The following is a 12,025-nucleotide window of genomic DNA, read 5'->3' as shown; positions in this document are numbered from 1 at the left end:
CTCACTGCAAGCTCCGCCTCCCGGGTTCCCGCCATTCTCCTGCCTCAGCCTCCCGAGTAGCTGGGACTACAGGCGCCCACAACCGCACCCGGCCTAATTTTTTGTATTTTTAGTAGAGACGGGGTTTCACCGTGTTGGCCAGGATGGTCTCGATCTCCTGACCTTGTGATCCCCCGCCTCGGCCTCCCAAAGTGCTGGGATTACAGGCGTGAGCCACCGCGCCCGGCCAGGCTTTTCATATATGTCCTTTATTCTTTTGGGATAATTTCGTTCTATTTCTAGTTTGTTGAGTGTATTACCTCAGGTTTTTTTTTTTTTTTTTTTTTTTTTGAGATGGAGTCTCCCTCTGTCACCCAGGCTGGAGTGCAGTGGCACGATCTCGGCTCACTGAGCCTCCCGGGTTCAGCATTAGCCATTCTCCTGCCTCACCCTCCCCCCAGCAGCTGGGACTACAGCGCCCGCCATGACACCCGCCTAAATTTTTTGTACGGGACAATAGAGACGGGGTTTGCGTGGGCAGATGGTCTCGTCTCCTGACCTTTGGCCCTATTACCTCTTGGTCAGACCATTGGAATTATTAAGTAGCAGGTCTTTCTGCCTCTAAATGCTCTCTTATGTCTCCAAGCTGCAGCAAGTATAGAAAGAGCCTGGAGCATTAGAGCCAACCACCATGAGAGAAGCTGGGGTGTAAGGGGTGGGCAAGCAGCAGAAGGCCTAATACTTTTCCTCTACGGGACAATAAACAAAAGGGCTGTGCGGGCAGAGAGGCCTCTTTCCTCTGGTCCCACAGACTCCTCCCCTTTGGCCACGCCTCTCAGACTGTTCCCTAGCCCCGCCCACAACCCCTTAGACCACGCCCCAGGCCTCTCTAGTTCCGTCCCACAGCCACGCACGCCTCACCCTCTTCCCCCAACCCCCAGCCCTGCCGTGCAGGTGGGCAAGGTGGAGAATCCCACATTACTTACTTTCAGCGCCCTGGGAGGAGGATGAGATCCGCAGGGACCGAGTGGAACCCCAGAGCGTGTCCCTGTCGTGGCGGGAGCCCATCCCTGCCGGACTCCTGCTCTTCCTCTCTCAGCTCAGGTCTATCTCCATCACCAACCATCTCCATTGTCCCCATGTCACCTAGTGTTTCAGTTGACAAAGAGCTTTCTCTGGGGCCCGGCCCAGATTTTGTGTGGCTGAATCTTATACGTACCATATGTAGAGCCCTTTTAAAGAAAAAGGACACAGAAAGATCATATCGTTTCTAATTTTACAAAAATGCCTGACCATGGAGCACATTGCTAGGTGTGGTGGTGTGCTGGTAGATGTTTAACAGCACGGGGCCAATGGCACGGAGTACGAGATCCGATACTACGAGAAGGTGAGTGCGTGTCTGCCTTAGCCTCCCAAAGTGCTGGGATTACAGGCGTGAGCCACTGCACCCGGCCAATTTATTATATTTAAATCTGATATGCAAGCTACCGTTAAACTGTTTCTCACTTCGGTGCAAATTATATTCACTAAAGTGAAACCTCTTTCAGCTTCTACATGTGTCAGAACTTCACTCACTCCTCAATGACATGAGGGACTCCTTTGCTGAAAATAGTTTTTGAATACTAGAAGTCTATTGAGACCTGTGAGTGTTGGGGGTGAGTGAGAAGGAGGAGAGAGTCCTGAGTCACTACTGGGTGTCTAACCTGGGTAACCCAGAGTATGAGGTACCACTGACTGAGATGGAGAAGCACTGAGGTGGAAGCACAGGCTTGGAGCAAGATGATGAACCTGGTTTTGCTCATCTAGCATTCAGGTGGCCTGTGAGAGATCCAGGTGGACTTGCTGAACCTTAAGGGAGAGATCTGGCCTGGAGAGAAAGAGAGAGAGAGAGAGAGAGAGAGAGAGAGAGAGAGAGAGAGAGTGAGTTGGGGGCTCTCAGCATAGAGACAGTAGCTGCTGCCAGGGGACTGGAGGAGAGAAACGAGAAGGGGAATGTGTCTGAGAAGAGTGGCCAGGACAGAGCCTTGAGGAATGCTGATGTTTAGGGACAGCAGCAAAGGACACTGGGAAGCAGGTGCTTAGAAAGGACTCACTGAATGGACTTTGAGGATCAGGGCACAGACGAGAGTCCCAAGGCTGAGGTGGGTGGATGCTCCCAGGCTGCTGAGCATGAAAACCCTCAAAAAGAGGAGCAAGGACCAGGCTCAGTGGCTACCACCTGTGATCCCAGCACTTTGGGAAACTGAGACGGGAGGATGGCTTGAGGCCAGGAGTTCAAGACCAGCCTGGGCAACAAAGTGAGACCCCCACCTCTACAAAAAAGAAATTAGCCAGGTATGGTGGTGTGCGCCTGTGGTCCCAGCAACTTGGGAGGCTGAAGCAGGAAGATCGCTTGAGCCTAGGAAGTCAAGACTGCAGTGAGCAGTGATTGCACTGCTGCACTCCAGCCTGGGCAACAGAGTGAGACCCTGTCTCAAGAAAACCCACCAAAACCCCAAATACAACAAAAAAGAAGGAACAAGGCCGGGCGTGGTGGTTCACGCCTGTAATCCCAGCACTTCGAGAGGCCAAGGCAGGTGGATCACCTGAGGTCAGGAGTTTGAGACCAGCCTGGCTAACATGGCGAAACCCAGTCTTGATTAAAAATACAAAAATTAGCCAGGCATGGTGGTGGGTGCCTGCTACTCCCTGCTAATCCCAGCTATTCAGGAGGCTGAGGCAGGGAGAACTGCTTGAACCCGGGAGGCGGAGGTTGCAGTGAGCCGAGATTGCACCACACTGCATTCCAGCCTGGGTGACGCAGCGAGACTCTGTCTCAAAAAAAAAAAAAACAAAAAAAAAGAAAAAGAAAAAAGAAACAAGTATCAGGTATAAAAGTGCTATATTTGAAAGGCTTCAGGGCACCCTCATGGAGCCTGATGAGCAGAAGCCTTGCTGGACCTGGGCGGGTGTCCGGCAGCTCCTCTCTGGAGCCACAGTGCTTCTCATCTCAACCTTTCTCTCTGCACACCAGTCCAGCCCACGTTGCAGAGGGGCTTGCTTGCAGCACATTGCCAATGCCCAGGTGGGCAGCCTTGTTCCTTCCTCCTCCCTGCCCCTAGCCTGCCCTACCTTGGAGGTCCTGAAGCCACTGCTTCTCCGTCTTTCAATGGATTGTTGAGATGCCTGGAAGAGAGATTCTGATTGGCCCAGCTTGGGTCAAAGTTCGTCCCAATTCCTGAATGCTATGGTCAAAAAGCTGGAGCCACAGAATATCAACGGGGAGAGTAACCTTCCAGGGCTGTGAATATGGCAGGGACTCTAATAAGGTGTGGGCAGGGACGAAACGACAGGAGGAGCATCTCTATTATGCCATTGTCAGGTGTGTTGGGGTGGAGTGGGGGGCAGCATGATGTTAAGGAAAAAACACAGGCTCTGCAGGGATTCTGAGGGCGCACCGGCCCCTTCCTTGATGTGAACTTCACCTAAAAAGGAGGTGGAAATGCTGACTCCACAGGGCCATTGTGAGGCTCACGGAAGGTAAAGAGTCTCATGTAGAAGCTGGCACTGAGTAGGCGCTCATCAGTGATAGCTCCAGCTGGGGCCTTGGGGGAGTCTTTACCCCTCTAAGCTGGGTTTCCTTATCTGTGAAACAAAGAAATAAGATAATACTTTCTGTCCTCTGAGCCTTGCAGGACAGTTGTGAAAATCAGACATCAAGGAAAGGAAAAGCCTTGTGGGCCATTGGGGGCTTTCGTGGGTTAGGGCTCATTCTCTCATTCTGTCCTCTGAGGCTTCAGGCCTGCCTAGGGCACTGGCCCAGCTCAGCCTGGATGGACAGGCCCTGGTGGCCCTCATCCTATCATCCCCCGGAAGGAGGATCTGGCATCTTCTCTAAAATTTCTCTTACGCAGAGGTGGGGCTATTCTCAGCTACAAGTGCCACAGAGTGTGGGTGGGAGCTTGCAGTGAAGACAGGGGCTGAGGATCCAAGGGAAAGATCCCTGGGAACCCCCAAGATGATTGGGGTTGGGTTTTCCCACTCAGCCCACGTTCACCTAAGGATGCTTCTCCTGCCTCCCTGTTCCTGTTCACCCTTTGTTTTCCTAGAACAGCGGACCTGGCGCTGGTGGGCTTCACTTCTTGATCTCTCTCCAGGGTCAGAGTGAGCAGACTTACTCCATGGTGAAGACAGGGGCGCCCACAGTCACTGTCACCAACCTGAAGCCAGCTACCCGCTACGTCTTTCAGATCCGGGCTGCTTCCCCGGGGCCATCCTGGGAGGCCCAGAGCTTTAACCCCAGCATTGAAGTGCAGACCCCGGGGGAGGGTAAGTAGTGTGTATGAGTGGACAGGGACCTAGATAGACAGAACCCTGCACGGGGCTGAGGCAGGGAGACAAATAGAGGGGGAGAGTTATCTGGAGTTATCTGTGCCATTAAGGGAGCCTGCAGAACAGTTTAATTACAGCCTAATTAATTAATGACTTTGGAATCCACTGACTAATGCCTGTTCACCGACTTGAATTAGATTGGGAAACTGTCCTGGAGGAGCTCACAGGAGAGGGGTTTGTGAACAGCTATAACCCATGTCTCAGCTGGATAGAGACTCAGTTTGAATAGAGACCCAAACATGGGACACTGTCCCTTTCCTCACCAGGCCTTAGAGCATGATGTTGACTTCACTGAAGGTTGATGGATATGAAGGGGTTGCATTGCAGTGATAAAAACAACAAATAAGGATTGCAACCAGGCACGGTTGCTCACGCTTGTAATCCCAGCACTTTGGGAAGCCGAAGCAGGTGGATCACCTAAGGTCAGGAGTTCGACACCAGCCTGGCCAACATGGTGAAACCCTGTCTCTACTAAAAATACAAAAATTAGCTGGGCATGGTGGCGGGCACCTATAATCCCAGCTACTCGGGAGCCTGAGGCATGAGAATCGCTTAAAACCGCGAGGCAGAGGTTGCAGCAAGCCAAGATTGTGCCACTGCACTCCTTTGGGAGGCCTACGGGGGTCACACAGAGATGAGACCATCCTCAGTGTCTCTACAACAAAAAAAAAAGTCCCAAAAAAGGCGGAGGAAGAATTCCAGCCCGGGCTACAGAGCAAGACTCCGTCTCAAAAAAAAAAAAAAAAAAAAAGAGGAAGAATTGCGTACCTTAAGTGGGTAAATCACATGTTATGTGAATGATATCTCAATAAAGCTGTTACCAAAACCAAACAAAAACTGGACATTGAATATCCTCATCTGAAAACATCTCTGGCTTCTCCACAATATTGTGCTTTCCTCCCTCCTCCTTTACTTCCCTCCCCTGGTTCCTCTTCTCCCCACCCACTCCCCAATTCCCTGATGTGTGCAGAGCAGTTTAGCTGTCTTGTTGCTTTGCCTGCTGCTAACCTGGCCCTCAGGATCTCACCTCTATCTACCCTGAGCAGCTCATGAAAATATTTTCCTGAACAAAGGCGGTTCCCCCTAAGAGGCATTCTGGCACCAGCTGTCAAGATAATAATTCTTTCCAACCTGCTACATGACTCTAATCCAAGATAGGAAGAGCTCTGAGCCCAAAGCAAGGTGAAGATAAAATGTTGAAGGGGTCTGAGTTCTGGGAAGAAAGACCACACTTCTTGCCTGAATGCAAAAAGTGTTAGACCTCGGCCAGGTGCTGGAAAGAGGAGATTAAAGCTGGGGAATATTTGAATGTGTACAGATGGGCAGGGAGGCATTTTGGGGAGAGGAAGCCATCTGAACAAAGGCGGGCAGGTTTTTCTGGAGTGGGCGTGTGGGGGGCAGGAGCTGGGGGCTGTCAGCGGAGAAGGGCTGATGGTCTGCATTCATTGGGTACCTCTCAGTTGGTAGAGACTGCTGAGATCCCCAGCCCCGCTTCCTGTGGCCATGGCTATGGTTCTCCTAATCTGCAGAGTGTGGTTTCCCATGAGCTGTGTCTCCAAACTGAGATTTTCGTTTGTTTGTTTGTTTGTTTGAGATAGGGTCTTACTGTGTCACCTAGGCTGGAGTGCAGTGGCACAGTCACAGCTCACTGCAGCCTCAACTTTCCGGGCTTAAGTGATCCTCCCACCCCAGCTTCCCAAGTAGCTGAGACCACAGGCGCTCGCCACCATGCCCAGCTAATATTTTTACTTTGTTGGGGGTCTCACTATGTTGCCCAGGCTGGTCTCGAACTCCTGGGCTGAAAGCAGTTCTCCTGTCTTGACCTCCCAAAGTGTTAGGATTACAGGTGTGAGCCACCATGCCCGGCCCCCAGTCAAGGTCTTGGTGAACATTTATGCATCACCACTGTGCTAGTTACCTGTTGCTATGTAACAAGTTGCTGCAACATCTAGCAGGTGAAAACAACAAATATTGAATATCTTATTTTTCCATGGATGGGTAATATAGGTGCCTCTCAGCTAGGTGCCAGCGACTTAGGGTCTCTTCCAAGGCTGCCATCAAGTTGTCCTCAGGGGCTGTGATCATCTCGGAGCTTAGCTGGGGGAGAGTTCACCTCCCTCCTCGGGGTCTTGCTGGTTGCTGCTAAGGCACGCTGTTCCTTGCCCCATGGGCCTCTCCTTAGGGCTGCTCACCACAACCGCTAGGTTCTTCCAGAGACTGTGAGCCAGGGAGAGGGCACCCAAGACAGAAGCCATGTGTCTTGTTTACTCATCTTGGGAATGACACCCCAGTACTCTTGCCATATTCTGTTCATTAGAAGTGAGTCCAGCCTGCACTCACGGGGAGTGGATACCAGGAGGTAGGGATGCCATCTCAGAGGCTGCCCACTGCTGGCATCTTCTCCATTTCTGTGTCCACATGGATGCCTCATTTCAAGCAGTTCTTGGCAACTCTGTTCCCCTCTGTCCATGCCCAGACCCTTGACCCTCTTTACCTCTGGAACCCTGGGCTCTGAAATACCCTCTTTGACTCTAGCATTTTTGGTCTCTAACTCTCCTCTTCTGTTCCTCCTCACATGCTCTGTGACATCCGAAAGACAGCTCACTGGATCCTACCTCATCTTCAAGGCTTTTAGCTCCTCCGGGCCCCACACCCATCTCTACCCAGCCCCTGCAGATGAGCTCATCAGAAATACCCCCTAACTCTGCCAGCCCTCATTCCCTGGGCGTCTTGCTGCGTTCACCTGCTAGTCCCCAGACTTGGACCTTTCTCCTCCCCATGTCCCACGCGGAAGCTGCCTGCAGAGGTGTACTTTCCAATCTCAGTTCAGTCTTCAGGGCCACTTAGTACTTTTCCCATTCCTAATAGTTACGCCAAACCTTCACCTCTCTCAAGCACCTCCTCTCCATCCTCACTCTCACCTCAGCAGACGCCCTCATTCCTTTTCTTCTTGGGCAGGAACTCTCTCCACAGCTCCCTGTTGCCCACAGGAGAAAGTTTTTACTCCTTAGCTTAGCATTCAAGGCCCTCCAGGTTCTGGCTCCGCCAGTTCCCTCCGTCTTCCCACCCTCCAGCTTCCTATTTGCCACTCTCCGCCTTCGTGCAGTCTGTTTCCCAGACACATGGGACGACTTGCCATTTTCAGACCCAGTGTGTGCATCAAAGCACCATCAAAAATCCTTCCAATCTGCAGGTCCAGTTCAGATGGCACCTTTCTTTGTGAAGCCTTCCTCATTGACTTTAGGAAGAAATTATTGTGCCTCTGCTCAGCTCTGCTCATTTCTGTTTCTTTTTCCATCCTACAGTTAAGATTTTTGTTTCTATCTCACCCATAGGTCCATGCACCCCTCCAGATTCATCACTGTCTCCTCAGTACTAATGCAAACTGGGCACGTAGGTTGGATGGATGGATGGGTCGGTTGGAGAGATTGATGAATAGGGCTGAGAGCGAGGGTCCTCTGGGCTGCTCTCTTGGGGAAATAGTTCAAAGCAGAAACTTTGGAATCAGGCAGAGACTTTTGGAGTCATGCTCAAATCTTAGGTTCACCACTTTTTAGCCATGTGATCTTGGGCAAATTATGTAATTTCTCAACCTTAGTTTCCTCAGCTGTAAGATGGAGATGGTAATGCCTTCCTGGATTATTGTGATGATGAAACAAGACAGTATAGTGAAGGCAAATGGCCCAGTGTCTTGAATGGAGTAAGGTGCAGTTACCATTAGCCCTTTTCATTATTGTTGGTGGATGGTCTGGATGGGGCGTAGGGAGCTCAGAGCAGAGGTCATTCCTCCTGCAGAGTGACTTTGAATCTCTCACTGCTCATCTGAAAGGCATAGAGAGAGGCCTGGCCCTGCCTGTCTGGACTCCTGCCTGTCTCTCTGAGCAGGAGCTGGGCTGCCGTGGAGGTGTCCTGCCCTGAGAGTAGAGGAAGCTCTTGGGACTCCAGGTGCCACTGTGGTCAGTGGGACTGCCTTGGCACCTCTGTGGCTGGGAGACAGTGCCAAGTGCAGAGGTGCTGTGGGAATCCTGCTACAGGGTGAGGACAGGAGTCTGCCCTGGGGCTTGCCTAGGAGCCTGGTCCTCTGCCCGCCTCAACCTCGTGATTTTCCTCCCAGCTGCCTCAGGGTCCAGGGACCAGAGCCCCGCTGTTGTCGTCACCGTAGTGACCATCTCAGCCCTCCTCGTCCTGGGCTCCGTGATGAGTGTGCTGGCCATTTGGAGGAGGTAGGTGGCTGGCCCCAGCCTAGGTGACCCCTGGTGTGCCATGTCCCGTGCACAGTAATGTGTGCTCACAGGTATCTCTGCCCGCTTTCCACACAGGCAGATTTGTACCCACAAGCACACTGCTGTACAGATATAGGTGTGCATCGTTCTGGCCCCTCCCCGCTCACTGTTCCTGTGGCAGCCAGCACTGCAGCTAGATCAGCCGCTCTGGGATGAAGGGGATTTAGCGCCTTAACTCATTAAATGTCAGAAGGCATCACTGAGGAAGGAATCAAGCTCTGGCTGCTCCAGTGTGATTAGGATTCTCCGGAGGTGCTCAGAGGCCCCCAGGCCTCTTGAGGCCCTTGAACACAGGAAAAGGGGGAAAAGACAGAAATCTTGTGTATGTATGTGTGTGGGAGGGGCAGGACAGGGAGGGCAATTCATAAAGCAGAAACCTCCCACCCCTAGCAGAAAGAAGCTTGCAGGAGGGTGAGCAGAGAAAGGGAATAGGAGGAAGGGGAAAGACGTAGAGCTTGAGTCTGGTTCAGAGAAGATTCTAGTCCTTTTGCAGGCAGCAGAGGCCTCCTGGCATGTATCCTCCCCTTCTCCCCAGGGCTACACTCTGCTGCAGGCAGAGTCACCCAGATGGGTCCCAGGCTGCGCTGAGATCAGCAGACCAGAGAGGTTAGAAATTCTGCATGAGATGGGCTGGAGTGGGAAAGCAGAGGAGAGAGGTGGGTGGGCCAGGGAGCCACATCTCAGCATCCCGAAACTGCCTGGCAGCTGGATGGACAATGGGTGTTCATTTGGTACTGGCTATTTGCTTGGCCTTGAATGAGGCACTGAAAGTGACTGAGTGGGAGAGAACACTGTCTCGCTAGTCTAGAAGCCAGCTCTGCCTGGGCCAGGCAAATCAGGAGGGCAGGACAAGAGTAGGGAGCTCCTTGCTCATGGAGAATGAAGGTCCATGTGCTGGACCTGTTGAAAAAGCAGGGATGGGCCGGGCGCGGTGGCTCAAGCCTGTAATCCCAGCACTTTGGGAGGCCGAGATGGGTGGATCACGAGGTCAGCAGATCGAGACCATCCTGGCTAACCCGGTGAAACCCCATCTCTACTGAAAATATAAAAAACTAGCCAGGCGAGATGGTGGGTGCCTGTAGTCCCAGCTACTTGGGAGGCTGAGGCAGGTGAATGGCGTAAACCTGGGAGGCGGAGCTTGCAGTGAGCTGAGATCCGGCCACTGCACTGCAGCCTGGGCGACAGAGCGAGACTCCATCTCAAAAAAAAAAAAAAAAAAAAAAAAAAAAAAAGAAAAAGCAGGGATGGACAGATGCCAAGAGCATCTCATCCTGGCTTTGCACTGAGAGGCTCTGAGAGGCAGAAGGCAGAGGGAGATGAGCAAGCCAAGAGCTCCTTTTCTGGGCAGAGGCTCTGCAGGACAGGAGTGCCCTGGGGACAGGTGCACTACAGAGGGGGAGCAAGCCAGTGTGGGATTCCAAATCCAGCTGCACCGAAATGGGGAGAGTGAGCCTGGTTTAGCGTGGAGGGGTAGAGAGGCGTTCTCTGCCAGCATGCGTGTCCCAGCCTGGCGGGCTGTCTGCAGCACCTCTCACACCGTCCCGTGTGTAGGACCTGCTCTGCGCCATGGTCCCTCACCTCCAGTTTCCCTCCTCTCCATTCCTGGCTTGCCCACTTCTCACCAGCCCGTGTGGTCCAGTGGAAGCCTCTCTCCTCTCCACACCACGCACCCTCTCTCGCTCCTCCATCCACTCAACCTTCCCCACTTCATTTCCACCCATCTTTCCTGGATGTTGCTCCTCATTCGTGGAAATCCTGTCACCACCCTGGGTGACTTCAGTAGCTGCCAGGCAGCCTGTCCCATCCCTTGCCCCTTGGTTCTTTGACTTCTCATTCCCAAGAATCATCTCTTCTGTTCCTCCTGGCCATCCCCCTGGAATGCTTCGCCTCGTTACCTTTTTTTTTTTTTTTTGAGATGGAGCCTTGCTCTTGTCACCCAGGTGGGGTGCAATGGCACGATCTCAGCTCACTGCAGCCTCTGCCTCCCCGGTTTAAGTGATTCTTTTGCCTCAGCCTCCTGAGTAACGGGGACTACAGGCCTGTGCCACCATATCCAGCTAATTTTTTTTGTATTTTTAATAGAGACGGAGTTTCGTCATTTTGGCCAGGCTGGTCTCAAACTCCTAACCTCAGGTGATCCACCCACCTCAGCCTCCGAAAGTGCTGGGATTACAGGCATGAGCCACCATGCCTGGCCTCACCCCAATACTTAATCCAGTACCCCTCTTGGCCTGCAGATTCCCTGTCTTTGCAGCTTGCTGTCTTGGCCACACCTGTCACACCTGTTCTTTAGCCTCCTCCCTGGTCCCTGAGCTACTTACCACCAAACCTACAAACCTGCCTGCTTCTGCACCCATCCTCACCCCGTTTCCTCTAGAGGAGGTGATCCTCCCAGCCAGGATCAGTCCTTCCATCTATGACCGAACCCCACCCTTTTGCCATCTTGGGAGCCCACTATTACTCCTAATGTCCCCCTCTCCGCCCATAACAGTGAACATGTGTGGAGGCTTGGTAAGCTGTCTGACATGCCGCTGTCTGGCAGGCCTATCTTTATCTTGATTTTATTAAAGAGAAAACGGAGCCACCCAGTCCCACAGTTACCGAGTGGAGGAGCTGGGAAGCAGGTCCGTGCAGTCAGGTTCTGAGCCCAGGCCGTCAACACCCTTCGGTGGCTGCTTCCCCCCGTGTGACAGCCTTGCTCCTCCTTCCCATCTGTATCTACATGTGATCATCTCTGTCGTGAAAACTTCGGAAACTCCTCCCTTGGTCTCTCCTCCTTGTACCTTTATGTGATTTCTCTCTACCACCCCCTCTACTTTCTCTGTCCTTGGTCTCCGTGATACCCTGCCCGAGTTTCCCTCCACTCTCCTTCTGTTCCTCTGGTGGTTCTTTTGTACTGTCCTTGGTGCTTCCTTCCTCTAGCCTGGATGTTGGGGTTTCTCAGACTTATTCCTAGTCCCTCTTCTCAGACTCCATCCTCTCCCTGGGCCATGCTCATTGCTCCTAATTTGTATCTGCAGAGCAGGCCTCTCTTCCAAGTTCCAGTTACACACACGTTGAACCCCCTTCTTATCTTCCCTGCTTATCCCCTAGGCCTGCAAACTCAGATGTCTAAATATGAACTTTTTGTCTCCTCATCCCAGTAAATGGCACCACCATGAACTCTGTGGGCAACTTCTCCCTCTTCCTTTCTGCCATCCAGCAACCTCTCAGCCCTGTGGCCCCTGTCACCTTCATGTCACTCGAGTCCTCTGCCTCTCTCCATGCCCATGTTGACCCCATAGCTGGAAGCACTGCCAGCTCCTCTCCTGTGGTGACACCCGCGACAGTTTCCACTCTGCAACTGGAGCTCTTTCTAAAGTAGAAATCAAATCATTGCACTCCTCTGCTTC

At 52.5% G+C, this 12,025-nt stretch overlaps 2 protein-coding genes across 2 annotated transcripts in view; one reads left to right on the top strand and one right to left on the bottom strand.

Moving 5' to 3' along the window:
* The window catches only part of UTP11 (UTP11 small subunit processome component), a 594,364-nt gene that overhangs the window by 289,388 nt on the left and 292,951 nt on the right, over nucleotides 1-12,025 (bottom strand). The window lies entirely within an intron of this gene.
* EPHA10 (EPH receptor A10) overlaps nucleotides 1-12,025 on the top strand; it is a 47,420-nt gene that overhangs the window by 29,350 nt on the left and 6,045 nt on the right. Inside the window, exons 6-9 of the mRNA XM_050801229.1 lie at nucleotides 972-1,063; nucleotides 1,325-1,366; nucleotides 4,116-4,287; nucleotides 8,465-8,573. Coding sequence (XP_050657186.1) covers nucleotides 972-1,063; nucleotides 1,325-1,366; nucleotides 4,116-4,287; nucleotides 8,465-8,573 — 415 coding nt within the window. The remainder of the gene's footprint in view (nucleotides 1-971; nucleotides 1,064-1,324; nucleotides 1,367-4,115; nucleotides 4,288-8,464; nucleotides 8,574-12,025) is intronic.

The sequence above is a fragment of the Macaca thibetana genome, chromosome 1 (genome assembly GCF_024542745.1).
Source record: "Macaca thibetana thibetana isolate TM-01 chromosome 1, ASM2454274v1, whole genome shotgun sequence".
NCBI lineage: Eukaryota > Metazoa > Chordata > Mammalia > Primates > Cercopithecidae > Macaca > Macaca thibetana.
Note: the sequence above shows the minus strand (reverse complement) of the source record. Positions and strands in the feature narration are given on the sequence as shown.